Source organism: Trachinotus anak, unplaced genomic scaffold (assembly GCF_046630095.1).
Source record: "Trachinotus anak isolate AG129_WGS33_773 ecotype Australia unplaced genomic scaffold, CSIRO_AGI_Tana_v1 ptg000049l, whole genome shotgun sequence".
Lineage (NCBI taxonomy): Eukaryota > Metazoa > Chordata > Actinopteri > Carangiformes > Carangidae > Trachinotus > Trachinotus anak.
In genome coordinates this window covers 351,656-368,914 of record NW_027273900.1, presented here as the reverse complement: position 1 = coordinate 368,914, position 17,259 = coordinate 351,656, and the positions used below count along the sequence as shown (strand labels likewise).

At 39.2% G+C, this 17,259-nt stretch overlaps 2 protein-coding genes across 5 annotated transcripts in view; one reads left to right on the top strand and one right to left on the bottom strand.

Annotated features, from left to right (window-relative positions):
- mb (myoglobin) overlaps positions 1-4,613 on the top strand; it is an 83,143-nt gene extending 78,530 nt beyond the window's left edge. Inside the window, exons 1-5 of one of the 3 annotated variants that reach the window (XM_071473281.1) lie at positions 2,825-2,875; positions 3,085-3,101; positions 3,545-3,630; positions 3,819-4,038; positions 4,167-4,613. In XM_071473281.1, coding sequence (XP_071329382.1) covers positions 3,548-3,630; positions 3,819-4,038; positions 4,167-4,307 — 444 coding nt within the window. In that variant the 5' untranslated portion in view covers positions 2,825-2,875; positions 3,085-3,101; positions 3,545-3,547 and the 3' untranslated portion in view covers positions 4,308-4,613. Of the gene's footprint in view, positions 1-2,804; positions 2,876-3,079; positions 3,102-3,544; positions 3,631-3,818; positions 4,039-4,166 lie in introns of those variants that run through there. The other 2 variants (XM_071473282.1, XM_071473280.1) reach the window with 2 other exon arrangements.
- Positions 4,614-11,659: 7,046 nt separating this feature from the next.
- pane1 (proliferation associated nuclear element) lies at positions 11,660-16,875 on the bottom strand. Of its 2 annotated transcripts, XM_071473327.1 has the most exons (7): positions 16,684-16,875; positions 15,200-15,276; positions 13,944-14,042; positions 13,385-13,464; positions 13,111-13,202; positions 12,834-12,857; positions 11,660-12,135 (listed from the first exon to the last, which is right to left on the bottom strand). In XM_071473327.1, the coding sequence occupies exons 1-7, from the start codon at positions 16,738-16,740 to the stop codon at positions 11,986-11,988; spliced, it is 579 nt and encodes a 192-aa protein (XP_071329428.1). In that variant the 5' UTR covers positions 16,741-16,875; the 3' UTR covers positions 11,660-11,985. The 2 variants fall into 2 exon arrangements, with proteins under 2 accessions (XP_071329428.1, XP_071329429.1); XM_071473328.1 differs by lacking the exon at positions 12,834-12,857 and having other exon boundaries at positions 16,684-16,873.
- Between the last annotated feature and the right edge of the window lie 384 nt (positions 16,876-17,259).

The following is a 17,259-nucleotide window of genomic DNA, read 5'->3' as shown; positions in this document are numbered from 1 at the left end:
CTACAAAGATATTACTGAAATGGTCTTAAAGCATAACAAACACAAGTAGTGGTTGTGCGGGTCAATGTCCTGTGTGTTATATTATCATATAAGACGTTATTAGGACAAAGTGTAAATAGCATTTTACTGTTGTAGCAGGTGGAGGTGTGTTTTTTTAATTGGTTTTGTTTGGCTATAAGATCATCAAACTTCTGCTTTTTTAAACTAATATTTATTGTTTTGTTAAATTAATTTTGTTGTTTTTACTTCAGTTTTTATATCCTACTTTATCATGCTGTTAATATGAAGCACTTTGTAACTTTTACTTTGAAAAGTGCTCTTTAAATAAAGCTTTACTTTCAACACAGACAAATGCAGATGTAAAACAGGAATGTACATATACCACCAGGTTCATTACCCGTCCCTTAGATATGTCAGAGTTTATTACTGTTCATTCACAGAGGACTGAGAGAGTCCTCAAAGGTGCATATGATAATCAAATAAATCTGAAGAAATAAAGAGGAGGTTTGGTGTGGGGGGGGGGGGGTCGGCTGGGGGAGGAGGATCTCGGTCCATCCATTCAAAACAGATAGTTTTAACTAATTACTCTGTTTTTCAGGCCTCCCCTAATCTTTGCTTTTTCTGAAATGTGAGATAATTTCACATGAGCGCCAAGGAGTCATCAGAAACATGATGAAGCGCCAACCACACTGATTTCTTTTTAGAGGTCACAGGTCAAAAAGGTTGGGAACCACTGATGTAATATTCAATGCATTGTATCTTATAATCTGATCATATGTTTGAAATTGGATTTATTTGGGTTGACTATTTTATTTTATGTATATTGACTTTATCTATCTATAAATTTATGTATACACATATAATTAAAATTTTGAATAAAAAAGATATCAGTCATATACACTGTATTATTAACAATGTAAATTACATACCATATAATGTAATGGTTCAGTAGTAACAGAAAGGTTCACGCAGGTTCACTTTTACTTTTATAATCCATCAATCTAGTCATGCATCAGCGAGCCTTATTAATTTGTGTGATCAGTTGGTTTTATTGATGGTATAGTTTGTTAAAATGAATCTATTTGACTGAAACAGATGAGTAATTGTTGACACAAACATGGTTCTCCTCTTAGCTTTGTTAGACTTTTATCATTAATACATGAAGTCTGATGTCTGATATCACACGTGTGTAAACCAGTGTCCATCTACTGTTTGACCACATTGTGATGCAGGTACACAGGCTCTCTAATTGGTTGTGGCTGAAGTCAAAACAGAAACTGCACAGAAGCTGACATTACCAACAGGTAACTTAGTGATAACTAGAGAACAGCAACAGGATGACAAGGACTGATCACAGGCAGCAAGGACGAAGACACTTTAAAGTCACCCGTGTTAACACAAAACTCCCTTATATTGAGTCATGAATAAAAATAATTAAAAACAATAGTGAGCAAATTAAATCAAATGAACCACTGTGGAACAAATGTGTTTGTCCTGGTTTTTATGACACTGTCATAGGCCTGATGGGACGGGATGAGTTAAGAAGGAGGTGCGCGAAGGGTCCTGTGTGATTTTATGTTTGAATTACTTATATGAGGCACATGGCTGAAACATTACAGCAGGTTCACACAAAGCATTTCAGATGGTGGTGTTTTACAATACCACTTACCTCTTGTGTTAGTGTGTGGTGTTGCTCCCCTTATATAAAACCTTTTTGAACATATTTTCAAAGAATCCTTGAGTCCATTTTATCTTGTTATTTATATGATAACTGTGTTCAGTGATTGGCTTGTTTGACTGTGATGTCACTATGTTATTATCACTCACATGTTCTGTACAAATACTCATTACAGCTCTCATTAGTATTTAATGAGAGCTCTTGTACGTTCTGTATACTTGCATTTTGTAATCACATAGCTGTGCAGACTGTTAATATTTTGATGTGTATTAGTTCTCTTATTGTTTGTTTTTGTGTTCACGGTGCTCGCTGGAGCTGGTTCTGAAACTGTGGATTATTCTAATGACAGATGCTGAGTTAAAGTTAGTGAAAGTAAAACAAACGGTGCCTGTTTAGTTCAGATATGTTTGTGAACTATAATCCCTTGTGCTTTTCCCTCTATTGGTGGTGCTGTCCTACACCTGACCTACATATGGGACTGGACGAACAGACAACTGCCTTTTTGTATCTATAAAAAACAAACATAAAGATTTCATCTTCCCACTGGAGGCCTCTGTGTTCAGCAGACAGAGGTGCACTGAGGGCTGAAGCTAAGTGTGGTACATCTTTCTTCATGTTAGGCAATAATCAGGAACTTTACTGAAAGAAGAACATTATACAATAAACACTGTAACAATACACTAAGAATTAATGTAGTAATTTATGTCTTTCTTTTATGTTTATTTTGTTAAACATCACTGTAACTAATTATTAACTGATTTACTCATGAAATATGGTGAACAAAAATATGTTTATAACACAGCACAGTCCAACATCAGCACAAACAACAGCCATTATAGAGGGTAGGATTTATTACACACACACACACACAGCTGATTATTTCACTTAGTTTGCATGTCTTTCTGGTAAATGTGATCGTCTTTACTCAGATAAGATGAAGTTGAGGTAACACAGAAAATTAAGTGGCACATAACCCGATCAGATACGACGTTTGTGTGGAATCAAAAGTTTCCAGATTAAGGTTGGAGGTGTTGTGAACATTTTAGGAGACGTGTGGTGTGAGGGGTAGTCGGATGGGAGGGTTGGAAAAATTTGGTGAGAGGGCAGAGGGAGGGAGTATAAAAGGTCAGCTTGGGGGGGGGCAGTCAGGCTAAGACGAATTTGGTTCAATCACACAGGATAGTTTACCGCTTGCAGGTAGGTACTTTCTGGGTTTTTTTTAAGTTTCATTGCAGAATATCAGAATAATTCCCATTCATTGGTAAAATGTGTTGATTTAGGGAATATTGATGAATAAAGATGATTTTGTGTAAATCACAATAACAGGTTGTTTAAAGCAAAATTAAAAAAATTTGGTTCTCAGGAGTTCAGAATAATAAGACATGCTCTTCTCATTCTGAATGCAGAGTAATTCCCTGGTGAGGTATGTTTTTTTTTTGTATAATATTAATACAAATAAATCACTTTCAAAATATCAAAGTCACTGAATTAAAACAAACCTTCCACTGCTGCTAAAAATAATTATATTAGCAGAAATTAAAACATGTTGTTTTATATACTCTTTATTACAGGTTAAGAGCATCAACACAAACAGTGCATCTGATTTCACTTCACATAAATTATGCAGGGCTGCACCGAGGCCATGTTACAGATTCAGTGAGGGCAGCCGAGGTTAAGTTTCTGCCTGTTTGTAGTAATGAGTTGCGGTTGAATGCAGTGTTTTTTGTCTGCTGATATAATCATATCCAACAGGAGAAATTAGTCTTTGCTCCTTCATTTCCGTCTGTTTTTCTTTGAGAATCTCAATTTAATTCCTCTAATCAGTGTTTGTTGTGTTTTTAATGACCCCTCTCTTCATGTCCTCAGATCATGGCTGACTTTGATGTGGTTTTGAAGCACTGGGGTCCAGTGGAGGCAGACTACTCCGCCCATGGGAACCTGGTTCTGACCCGGTAAGTGGCTCTGACAAGATAAGATTACTCTGTCCTGTGGGTCTGTGAGAGTCAAGTTCACAGAGCCGTATTCAGGATTTCTGCCCCCCCCCCCCGCACAATGACCTCAGTGTCCTCAGTGTTAGCTCTTGCCCTGGTGGTGTATTATCACCTAATGGTGAATCCCTCTTATTTCCTTTTCTTCACAGTTTATTCACAGAGCACCCAGAAACCCAGACGCTTTTTCCCAAGTTTGCTGGCATCGCTAAAGGTGACCTGGCTGGTAACACAGCTGTTTCTGCCCATGGTGCCACTGTGCTAAAGAAACTTGGTGACCTACTGAAGGCCAAAGGCAACCATGCTACCATCCTCAAACCTCTGGCTGACAGCCACGCCAACAAGCACAGGATCGCCATTAATAACTTCAAGGTGAGGCTGCTGTGCATGAGGGAAGTTTTATTATATGTAGCCAGTCTTTGTTTGATCTTTCCCTATACATCCATATATATTTGAAAACTAGAAGCTGCGTCATCTTTTCTCTATTATTTTCTTCACAGCTGATTAGCGAGGTCATTATTAAAGTCATGGCGGAGAAGGCAGGACTGGATCCAGCCGGGCAGCAGGCCATGAGGAATGTGATGGCTGTTGTCATTGCAGACCTTGAGGCCAACTACAAAGAGCTGGGCTTCTCTGGCTAAAGATTAATGTCACACAAGTCATGCTGGGCTCAGATGACAGACAAAAAGTTTCCCACATGCTTTTTTGAAAATGAAAAGGCTTAACCTTCTATTTGAATCATTAATTAAGAAAACTAATACATCACTATAACTTACAGCCCCATATGCTATCATAGAGATGAAGATCATAAAGTCCATAGAAAGCTTCACAAATGTATCTTTTATTGCAGGGTTAATGTACCAAGCTGTGTTAGACTGTATGGGTTTCCTGCTCTGTAAACACTTATCACATATTACCAATAAATCTGTTGCTTGACTCTTTTTTCATCCCAAGTTTTATTGATGTCTTTTTCTATTTCTATCGCCTTACTCCCCTCCTGTGTGTTCACTGCTACACTGGGGTTATAAATCAGTGAAGCTAACTGCTGGTCATGCTTTAAAAATAATAAAGAATCAGAGGAAGGACGTCTTTGATAAGATACTGAATGAGGTCTGAAAGTCAGTCCAGCACACTGTTAATGTCAGGCAGTCCAGACAGGCATCGGGTCGAGAATAAAACTCTTCACATCAAGTGCTTGGACACACACATGCACGCACACACTCTTACAGACAAATGAATGCAGACACATAAAAAAAACTCCACTTGAACGTTTCACCCACAGCAATACTGCCAACGACCTGCACACAGTGTCACCTAATCCATGTGGACGTGATGGTGCAGAGAGGACAGTATTTAGTCACAGCAGCTGTATTTGGGACTTTGTCACTCCTTCAACTTCCTGCAAACTATCAACCTTCATTTCTCACATCCTGCTACTCGTTCTGCACATGGAAATTACTCTGGTGTCAAATCTCATCTCTCTTTTCACCCTGCTGCACAGGTCACATATATCATTTACTTAATTAAACCTCAACTCTACTTCTCGTCTTTTTGGTGATATTATAATCCTTATTATAATCCTATATGAAGCCATTCAGTGTGAGGTTAATCTACAGCAGCCACATCTGTCCAGTGACATCAGCACAGGCTGCACGAGTCAGATGCATTTTTTTCTTCACACATTTATTCCACACTCAATTTTAAAGGAAATAAAAATGATTTAAAAAAAAACTCAGGTTTAAAAAGAGGTTAGCCTATTATTAGACTGGACTGACAATTCATGATACATATTCAAATCAAAGGTGTCAGAGGTGATTCAGTTCAGAGCTGATTCAGAGGTGATTCAGTTCAGAGGTGATTCAGAGGTGATTCAGCTCAGAGGTGATTCAGCTCAGAGGTGATTCAGTTCAGAGGTGATTCAGCTCAGAGGTGATTCAGTTCAGAGGTGATTCAGAGGTGATTCAGAGATTATTCAGATCAGAGGTGATTCAGAGGTGATTCAGTTGAGAGGTGATTCAGAGGTGATTCAGTTGAGAGGTGATTCAGAGGTGATTCAGTTCAGAGCTGATTCAGCTCAGAGGTGATTCAGTTCAGAGGTGATTAAGAGGTGATTCAGTTCAGAGGTGATTCAGAGGTGATTCAGAGGTGATTCAGTTCAGAGGTGATTCAGCTCAGAGGTGATTCAGTTCAGAGGTGATTCAGAGGTGATTCAGAGATTATTCAGCTCAGAGGTGATTCAGAGGTGATTCAGTTGAGAGGTGATTCAGAGGTGATTCAGTTCAGAGGTGATTCAGCTCAGAGGTGATTAAGAGGTGATTCAGCTCAGAGGTGATTCAGAGGTGATTCAGAGATTATTCAGTTCAGAGGTGATTCAGAGATTATTCAATTCAGAGGTGATTAAGAGGTGATTCAGAGGTGATTCAGCTCAGAGGTGATTCAGAGGTGATTCAGCTCAGAGGTGATTCAGTTCAGAGGTGATTAAGAGGTGATTCAGTTGAGAGGTGATTCAGAGGTGATTCAGTTCAGAGGTGATTCAGTTCAGAGGTGATTAAGAGGTGATTCAGTTGAGAGGTGATTCAGAGGTGATTCAGTTGAGAGGTGATTCAGTTCAGAGCTGATTCAGCTCAGAGGTGATTCAGTTCAGAGGTGATTAAGAGGTGATTCAGTTCAGAGGTGATTCAGAGGTGATTCAGAGGTGATTCAGTTCAGAGGTGATTCAGCTCAGAGGTGATTCAGTTCAGAGGTGATTCAGAGGTGATTCAGAGATTATTCAGCTCAGAGGTGATTCAGAGGTGATTCAGTTGAGAGGTGATTCAGTTGAGAGGTGATTCAGAGGTGATTCAGTTGAGAGGTGATTCAGCTCAGAGGTGATTAAGAGGTGATTCAGCTCAGAGGTGATTCAGAGGTGATTCAGAGGTGATTCAGAGATTATTCAGTTCAGAGGTGATTCAGAGATTATTCAGATCAGAGGTGATTCAGAGGTGATTCAGTTGAGAGGTGATTCAGAGGTGATTCAGAGATTATTCAGATCAGAGGTGATTCAGAGGTGATTCAGTTGAGAGGTGATTCAGAGGTGATTCAGCTCAGAGGTGATTCAGAGGTGATTCAGCTCAGAGGTGATTCAGTTCAGAGGTGATTAAGAGGTGATTCAGAGGTGATTCAGTTCAGAGGTGATTCAGTTCAGAGGTGATTAAGAGGTGATTCAGAGGTGATTCAGTTCAGAGGTGATTAAGCTCAGAGGTGATTCAGTTCAGAGGTGATTCAGAGGTGATTCAGCTCAGAGGTGATTCAGCTCAGAGGTGATTCAGTTCAGAGCTGATTCAGAGGTGTAGAAAACAGCTGAGGATTGTTCTGTTCCGGTTCTGTAAGAGGCTTCTTCCCATTAAAGGGAGTTTTTCCTCCCCCGTCTCCAGCTGCTGCTCTTTGTGGGAACTGTTGGTTTAATAAACTCAGGTCTGACCTGATCCTGTGAAGAGCCTTGAGATAATGTAGATTATGATTTGGCACTATACAAATAAAGTTGAATTGAATTGAACTGAAAGGTGAAGTATCATTTGGGAAACCTCTGAAGACTGATAACTCCTCCAAGGAGCCTCTTATATTTCCCCTATGTCTGTTTATTTGTCTGCAGGATTACTAAAAAGTACTGAACCAATTTGCAGATCCAGATCATTTACTGAAAATTTTAATTTTGTTTTTTTTCCTATGAAGTCTAATGTATGTTGTACAAAATTGGCATTGCAGAGGCCTGTGTTCTCTGAGTTCTCTTCTAGTTTCCATTATTGTTTAATCTGACAATCATTTTCTCAAATAATCAATTCAACATTTTGTCAATAAAATGTCAGAAAACAGACCTATAGCCATCTCCTAAATCCTGAGGTGATGTCTTCAACTGTCACAAGGAAATTCAATTTATGATATTAAAGAGAAAAAAAGGTGCAAACACACATGAGTGTTTTTTTAGCCATGGCAGTGCTCTAAAGAGTCACTTGATCCACTGGTTTGGTCCAGACTGAAATATCTCAACAGAAATAGATTGCCATGAAATTTGGTGCAGACATCCACAGTTCCCAGAGGATGAATCTTAATGACTTTGTTGATCCCCTGACTTTTCCTGTAGAGGTACCATCATGTTAAAGTTTGCACTCATTTAGTGAAGTATGTCAACATCTACTCACTGGATTGGCACAGATTTGTATTTCAACTGTACTCAACTTTCCATCCATTTGTCTAGTCAATATTTCTTTAGTCCAAAATTAATGACAGTTCTTTGTGTCTAAGGCCTTTAAGTGGATGTTATTATGCTGGCGTGAGCTCCTCAGTGATAAAATACAGCCTCACAGAGCTGCTGACACTGCTGTAGACTTTTAGTTTTGTTGCTTCATAACTGATAACTGTTCATTTTCTATCAACTAACTTATCAGTTAATGAAATGTTTGAGCTCTTGATGTGATTCATACAGAAAGAGGATGATGATGATGATGATGATGATTCAGATATCACTGGGGAACTCTCACCATTACCTCTGAGCTATAAAGGCCGAGCTGCTGCATAAATCACAATACAAAATGTGTCAATGACACATTACAGGTCACTCAAAGTTGAATTTTTGTCATCAACAATAAAACAGCCTGAGTAGGTCTCAGTAATTGGAAAAAGAACTCATTTGTTTTGGCTGACTGGCCAGGCGTTACAGTAAAAGAGCCAAAGATATTGGTGTTATCACTGACATTCTCCAGTCCCACTGTCTCCTTGTTGTCCTCAGTTTCTGACTCGATGCCACAACAGTGTTTGGTTAACTTCTATGATGAACAACTGCCATAATGATAACCTAACTATTAATAGTGAGAGTGTGTGTGTGTGTGTGTGTGAGCGCACATGCAGACGTGACATGAGGCACAGTGCCTCTGGTCACACTGTAGGGCTGCTGTCACCAACCTCATTTACTGAGAGCTACTTCGACCAAATATGTCTTATATCTCTGGTTACATTTATTCAACAAGTCATTAAGTCATCATCAAAAGTTATCAAGTTGTCAAATATCAATATCCCAAACTCACAAACATGATAACACCACTGCAAATAAATGTCCATAAATCTGGTTAAAAAACAGAGGAAAGGAAGCTCCTCAGCAAGCGACACAGTGATAGTCGTCATCACATCCAATGGTACATAACAGCCATACTGTAATCTCAGAACCTTTGGGTGACCCTGCTCCAGAGGACACCCCCTCCTCCCCACTCCTCACTGAGCAGCTGGTTATTTGTTGTTCTGTGACAGGACATGTTTTTGTTTCTGAGTGGAAATCAGAAGTGATCAAGTCTTCTGCACCCTAGATTTTCAAGAATCAAATGATAGTTATTAGATATTTTTTGTATCATTAACCTCTAAATTCTGTATAGTTGAGAGCACAGCTGGACGACAGGGTTCATTGTCATTAGCTGTACATTAACATGGTTATTTTCTGGTATCAATCAATACATATTACAAAATGGTAAATCTTATTTACAGTTTGATTAATCAAACTGATCTTAAAAGTAATGAACTGTTCCACTGTCATGTGTCAAACAAAAACCAGAATAATTATTGTACATAGAAGCAAAAAAATAAGGGTCTCAAATATTTGAATTTTTACAAGCAACTGGATACCTAATTATGAAATTTAATCACTCCTGAAATCTTAATGATTAAAGTTCAATATTATTTACTACATTGAAATATTTCTTATCTGAATTCCTCTCTTCAAAAATTTCAATAATCAAACGAAAGCTATGCAATTTTTCAGTGTATGTTTATATATTCATGGTTCATAAACGATAGATAAAAAAGAAATTCAAGTTCCCAATATTTTTAAAAAAAATCTATATTCAAATTGCTCAAACTAAATAAGCTCAGTTCAGATTAAAAAAAATTCAAAAAGACAGTTGTTAAAACTGGCCTGGTCAAATTCAAAAAACAAAATTCACATATGAATACTGAGGACAAGCAATCCTGTATTTAGTGAATCTGAGCAGTTTGAATGTAGATGTTCAATAGTGGATTATATGTGAATTTAAAATTGCTCAGATTGATAGTGACCACGGAAATTATTGAGAGGAATTCAGATGACATAAATTCTATAATATACTGTAAATTCAGTATTCAGGTACTTAAATCTCAACATTAAGAATTCAGTTGATATTAAATTTCACAATGAAGTGTCAAGTTACTTATAAGATTCACATCTTTATAGACACAAACTTTAAACCTACCACGATTCATTGACAACAATTTCCTCCTACAACAAATATTTTCATAATGTTTTGTGACACTTCATCAGAATCAGAATCAGTTTTATTGCCAAGTATGTTTTCACATACAAGGAATTTTTTCTGGTGATTGGTGCAATTGATCAGCAACAGTGGGGCTCTCTAGCCTTGTTGATGAGGCTAATAGCAGATGGGAAGAAGCTATTTTTGTGGCGAGAGGTTTTGGTCCTGAAGGACCGCAGCCTCCTGCCAGAGGGGAGTGACTCAAAGAGTTTGTGTCCAGGGTGGGAGGAGTCAGCTACAATCTTCCCTGCACGCCTCAGAGTCCTTGAGGCGTACAGGTCCTGGAGGGACGGAAGATTGCAGCCAATCACCTTCTCAGCAGAGTGGATGATACGCTGCAGTCTGTTATTGTCCCTCTCCGTGGCAGCAGCGTACCAGATGGTGATGGAGGAGGTGAGGATGGACTCAATGATGGAGGTGTAGAAGTTCACCATCATAGTCCTTGGCAGGTTGAACTTCTTCAACTGCCTCAGGAAATACATCCTCTGCTGAGCTTTTTTGATGAGGGAGCTGATGTTTAGCTCCCATTTGAGATCCTGTGTGATGGTGGTTCCCAAGAAGCGAAAATGCTCCACGGTAGCCACGGAGGAGTCACACAGGGAGATGGGGGTGGGTGGGGCTGGGCTCTTCCTGAAGTCCACTATCATTTCCACTGTCTTCAGAGCGTTAAGCTCTAGGTTGTTCTGCCTGCACCAGGTCACCAGACGGTCAGTCTCCCACCTGTAGGCAGACTCATCGCCATCAGAGATGAGTCCAATGAGAGTGGTGTCGTCTGCAAACTTCAGGAGCTTGACAGACTGATGGCTGGAGGTGCAGGTGTTGGTGTACAGGGAGAAGAGCAGAGGAGAAAGAACGCAGCCTTGTGGGGATCCAGTGCTGATGGTCTGGGAGTCAGACACGTGCTTTCCTAGCTTCACGTGCTGCCTCCTGTCAGACAGGAAGTCGGTGATCCACCTGCAGGTGGAGTCAGGCACGCTCAGCTGGGAGAGCTTGTCCTGCAGCAGAGCCGGGATGATGGTGTTGAAGGCAGAGCTGAAGTCCACAAACAGGATCCTGGCATAGGTCCCTGAGGAGTCCAGGTGCTGGAGGATGAAGTGGAGAGCCATGTTGACGACGTCGTCTACAGACCTGTTGGCTCTGTAGGCGAACTGCAGGGGGTCCAGGAGTGGGTCAGTGATGGATTTGAGATGGGACAGGACAAGGCGCTCAAATGATTTCATGAATTCATTAATTCAGTCATCAAAAATGTTCATGAAGTGCAAATGCAAATTCCAAAATTAAGTTTTCCAAGATTATATGTCATGTTTTATTGATCATTGATGCATTTTATTTTCTTGTATTGACACTAAGTTTTGATGTTAAGTGTCTCCTAGATGTTCAAATATCTGTCAACCATGGATTACGTAAATGCATTATAATGTATTATAATTTACACTAATAACAGAAATATTGTGTAATTAGATCTTGATATTTTATGACAACAGATCACACAGGTGTTTTCAATCAGACTGATCAGCCAAAATGATTAAAATCACCTGTGTGAGCGCACTATGAGCGTACACAGTCTGATGACTCTAACTAATGGATTACACACAAACATTAACATTTATTGTTGCTGTGTTAATCCATTAGAAAGGTCATTGTATGTCAAAATTCTCTCTGACCAATGATAACTCTCAGTTACTAAGCTCAGAGCTCAGTAATTGTGATTTTATCATTTACAGCTGTTTTTCTGAAGCGACACATCAAACTGTTTTCTGCATTCTTTACATACTCGTGTTATGGTTCTCACATGTAACAGTAACGATATGTTTGTATGGACTTTGGTTGTAGTTATACTGATGTGCACTTCAGCAAAAAAACAAATGAACAAATTCACCCAACAAAACAGCAACAGCAGCTACAAGCCAGAGCAGAAACGTGTAATGTAGAATGAATAACCAAGAAATACCACAACAGTCACAGTGGACCAGTACAAATAAATATATACATGACAAAACCAAAGGAACTAATCAAAGCTCGGCTGGTCGATGTCTGGGGGCACGGTGCACTGGGTCAGGTTGGACAGGTAGAGAGCAGTAGCCATGGGAACAAGACCGGCCACCACCTTCAGGATGGTCAGCAGCCTCTCTGCAGCGTTGGTGACACCATCTGGAGACTGGGGGGGGGGGGGATACACAAGACCACTTAAAAAAAAAAAAAAAAAAAAAAAAAAAAAAAAAAAAAACACACACATTTGGTGTTTTACTGCTCCCTAACAGTAGAAACATTGAGCTACAAAATCCATGATCAAAAAAAGGCTAAAATATAAGTTTCTGTGGTATTAAGACTTTTTAACACCACACTGAATGTAATTTAATTCATGCTCATACTGGCCAAATGTGATAGTACAATAAAACTAGTTGGGACAATACGGCCTAGAGTTATTTATTATTGCATCAGTTTGGTTCAGTACTTTGCAGCAGTATATAACAAGATTTTTTAATGATATAATGAAGCAAGTTAACACAACCTAGACCTGTATAGGTGGCAGAAAACTGATGGATGGATTAACCAATTAAAATGATGAATTCATTCAAATTAATTCAAAGACTTTTGCTAAAACTGACTAGCCTGGCGTGGCCAGACCCATTTACATTTGCAAATGGAAAATGAACCTCTCAATTTATTTTCGATTTCCAAGGGCCGCATCAACAGGCTCAGACCAAAATGCCCCTGGACGCAATTGGACAGATGTAGGTGTAGTGCTGACTGGGGGGGTCAGACACGTCTGAGCTTCCTATCTAGCTGCTGTAGTGAGCAGGAGTGGCCATGTTTGCTGTTTGCTGCAGATCTGATGTTGCTCCTTTATCCTACCTTTAGTTTGTAGATGTGTGTGATCTCCCGAGACAAAAACATAGATGACAAAGGGAAAAATTACATTACATTGCATTTTGTAATTTTTTTTAACACCTAAATTCATGCTTGTTACGACTTTTCTAGATCTGCAGATACCCTGCTCCCACTGGGGCAATCAATAGCTAAAACCTAGGGCCCCATTCACTAATACACATGTTGTCTCTGAAATTATGTCTTAAATTGAAACCATCCTCAATGTTTGTAACATGTTTGAAATTAGAGAGTTCATACAAACCTGATCCTCTGCAAACAGCAGGGGGCAGTGCAGTGAAGCAGCCAACTTCCTGACAGCGTCCAGACGCTCTGTGGGGACTGAAGCGTTACGAGCTACAAAAGACAGAAAAATAAGCAGTCAGAGAGACACAGAAAAGACTGAACTTGGTAATTTTCCAAAAATATAAAGAAGAATAAGGTTCATAAATTGTGAAAAATTAGCCATCTTAGATTTTTTCTTCTCCATTTCACCCTTTTGCTGCTACTGTACTTGTGGATTTAACTCATTGCCTTACCATTAGTGACCATGAAGCAGACTTTTCCAAGGAAATATCCACGGTCCAGATATTTCAGGGAAGCTTCTGCTGACTGAAAACTATCACAAAACAAAATAATGCATGTCACAGTATGAATTATTATATTAGGCTTTAACAATGATGATAATAACTGTTAAAGCAAGACAAAACCATGCTACAGAAATGAGTAGCCTTTTTCTACATAATCATGAATCAGTTTTTCACTTTAATACCAGTGTAAACATCTGTGGGTTTAACATCTCTGTTGGCAACAAGATTTGTCAGAGTAATTAAGAAATACTGGATAGTTCTAGTTGATAAAGAAGTGGATGTCATGCAGATAAATTATTCTAATAATTCAGTCACAGATGGGCTGTGTTCATATATATGGCTTTAGAGGAAGAAAAATTACTTTAGGTGCAAAGCAGCTGGTTGTGCTTTTTTAAGGACAACACACAAGTGGGGTTTCAAACTTAAAGTACAACACAGCAGATATTACAGGTGGTTTAAAAAAAAAGACAGGTGAGGAGATATGAATATGTAAGGATTTGAGGATTACCTGAGCTCAGAGGTCAGGTTGATGATGAACACCACCAGGTCTATTCTTGGACGACCCTCCCCATTCTCCATGGGCAGAGGGAGACTCTTGGCTAGTCTCCTGATGGGTAAAATAAATGTGGGTGTTGTCAGGCTGAACATGGTCACTGATATGGACCAAACAGAGTCAGTCACTCTAAGTTCACATCAGATGAGATGAATGGAGACAACTCAGGACTGTCCGTGACAATATTACATTACACTGCACACAACGCGCAGTGTGTAACTTCTGCTGCTATGGGTCCCTCATTCAAAAAAATTAGATGGAGTAGTGTGGGACTGTGGGAGCTGTTGTCTTCACCACTGTTGCCGTCAGTTTCTCCCGGTCAGGATTCCTTCAGGAGGTTTTTACCAAAGGTCTCCTCCTCTCCAAAACGACATGGACCAGGTGATTACAACCAGTAAAAAACACTGAATAAAGCAGTGATACTTTAAAAGTCGGCGCTTCATCAATGCTATATGGCAGACACCAGATGTCTAAGGGAGGCTGAGAACCGAGCTGCAACTAACGTTTACTTGGCTTGTTTCTCTGATAACTTAAGATCCAGATGTCAGATGACTAAAACATTTTATCTGCTTTAAATGCACAGTTGAAAACCACCAAGATCTAAAAAAATGTATTGTGAAAATGAACTGAATAAAAAGTTTTGACCACTTCTGGCAGGCGACCACATGAACCTGACCTTTATGTTGATAAATATCGCAGCTTCCTTTAGGTTTAAAAATTACTGGAAACATTTGGGATAATGTAAGTACACAGCTCGACAAAATATATAACATACAGTAGGTCTGGCCATTTTCAGACATTTTAATGTGGAAAAGTTACATATTATAACTTTAAGTACCAAGTTGGACACTGGAGCTTTCAGAGTTTTTATTACAACTTGATGTGAACATCATTTACACACTTAATTACAATAACTCTGATATACAATGAACACAGTGGTGAAACGTCTGAAGCTAAACCTCCAAATTTTTCACAAAGTATGTAACATATGTTTGTCAACTATACAGTGCATGTTAACTTCAGAAAGGATGTAAAGAGAAAATTTGTTCACCAACTGTTTCACTGTCAAAAACCAATCTATACTAGATAAAAGCGGCACAGCTGCACTGGTTAAAAATAAATAATATAAAAACAGAAATGCAGATGGTGTTTCTACTTTTGTGTCTAATGACAGTTTCCTGCGTCAGAGAGTTGACTTCAGCAGTACTCACACATTCACGGTGACAGCGGTCTCCTCCACCAGGATGTCTGCTAAATTCTGCTGAAACTGCTCCTCACTTTCCACCAGCTGGAGGAAAAACACTCAGAGTCAGCACAAAACCTGATGATAACACTCTACACTATAATACACAGACAGAAGTACAAAAGTATACTTTTGAATCTGCACTTCACCCAACACAGTATTTCATATTTACTCAAGTGCAGATCATATGTACAATTCAATAGTGTTTACATCGTGAGCAACGTACTTCTACCCCACTGAATTTCAGCGGGAAATTATTTTGACTTCATCTGACAGCATACACCTTCAATAAATATAATGCGCTGGTATAAACAGACGTCACTTGGATCAGGTACAACATTAAAATGTTGCACATCAATAATGTAACACTGAAACAAGCCACTTTTAAAGAGCATTTCCATTTGTCATATCTTCCATTACTGAGTAAAATTTGAAATGCAGCACATCTGACCATCTGTTAAACTGTGGCACTGGACCGCAGCACGGTCAGTGTCTGGGAGAACATGGAGGAGGTGGTGCAGGAAAGGATGCTGGCAAAACTGCTGGCAATCATGGACAATCCCTCTCACCCCCTCCACAAAACACTGGACAAGCTGAAGAGCAGTTTCAGCAACAGACTCATCCAACCCCGCTGCTCTAAGGAACGATACAGTTCCTACCTACTGTGGTCAGACTGTACAACTCATCTACCTCTGTCAGAGCCAAGATGACACAAGATGACTTGTCACACTTTGCACTCTGAATTTTCATCACAACACTCCACTGCAAATACTAACCGTATTGATATTATATATCATATTCACACAATATTTGTATCCATCTTTTTGCACTTTCCATTTACATATGCATATACATAGTATATTATTATTTATATCTGCCATTCTGTATTTTTATTTCTGTCTGTCTACCTCTGTATTCTATTCTATTGTATATTTTGTATTCTAATACACCGGACTGCTGTAACAAACTAATTTCCCTTCGGGGATGAATAAAGTCATCTATCTATCTATCTATCTATCTATCTATCTAACATTTCCCCCTGCACTGCATGATGACAACTTTCACTGCAGGTCACACAAATGAACAGGGTCAAAATACATTTATAGCCAGTTTCATACAACAAGATAATATTCTTCAGTAACACACACCATGGAATCAGGACAGTGGTTCCCAACTTTGTCAACATCTGACAACTTAAAATAAAGCCGAGGTTGGTGACCTCAACATGAGGGAAAGTGAATGTTTTCACTGTGCGTTAGCTTTGAGCTGCTGTGTCAGGTTAGCTCCATGTTTTATTTGTTTAAGTTTGGGCAGGTACTGTAAATATGCTTCGTTTAGATAATAAATATAAATAATAGATATTTATCCACACAGCGCTAAGGCCGGCAGCGGTTCACAGCTAACGCTAAAGAAGCTAAAGAAGCTAAAGAAGCTAAAGAAGCGCTGACTCACCAAGATGTTCGCGGTGTTCAAACCTGGCAGTTTACTGAAGGGTTTCAGCAGCGACATCCTGGTTTGAAAAATAAACACTTACAACAGACTCCGCTTCGTAAATGTAGTAAATAAAGACCCTCTGCTCAGGCCATTTCCATTCGCGCTTCTTTTCCGAACCTGCGTCTGACGTCATGACGTACTCGCTTCATGGCCGGTGACGTCCCGCCCCCTGCAGGCCGCTGAGAGTCCTGCAGCTCCCTGCTCCGGGCACCAGCAACACGTAGTTCATATACAACTTTTTATTCCACTACACTCAGCCCAACATCTTGCTGGTTAGTTTACAGATTATGATTCCTGCTTATAAAGCATTCTGGTTTGTTTTAAATGAAACTACCTGTCATTTAAAATTATCACTTGATTAACAGAAAATTAACTGGAAACCATTTTAATATTTTCAGGTAATTTTTCATGCCAAGGTGCCAGAAATATCATTATTCCAGCCCTAAAATGTGATGATTTTCTGCCTTTCATCTTAATAGTTTTAATCATTTAATTTTGAGTTTGAGTAACTGTGATGTACTATTTTAAGAATTT

Excerpts from the sequence above, each read along its gene's own strand:
- pane1 (XM_071473327.1), bottom strand. The coding sequence starts at position 16,740 with ATGTCGCTGCTGAAACCCTTCAGTAAACTGCCAGGTTTGAACACCGCG. Across the intron at positions 14,043-15,199 it reads ACCGCTGTCACCGTGAATGT|GAGACTAGCCAAGAGTCTCC; the intron begins GTGAGTACTGCT and ends TTTACCCATCAG. Across the intron at positions 13,203-13,384 it reads CTGCTTCATGGTCACTAATG|CTCGTAACGCTTCAGTCCCC; the intron begins GTAAGGCAATGA and ends TGTCTTTTGTAG.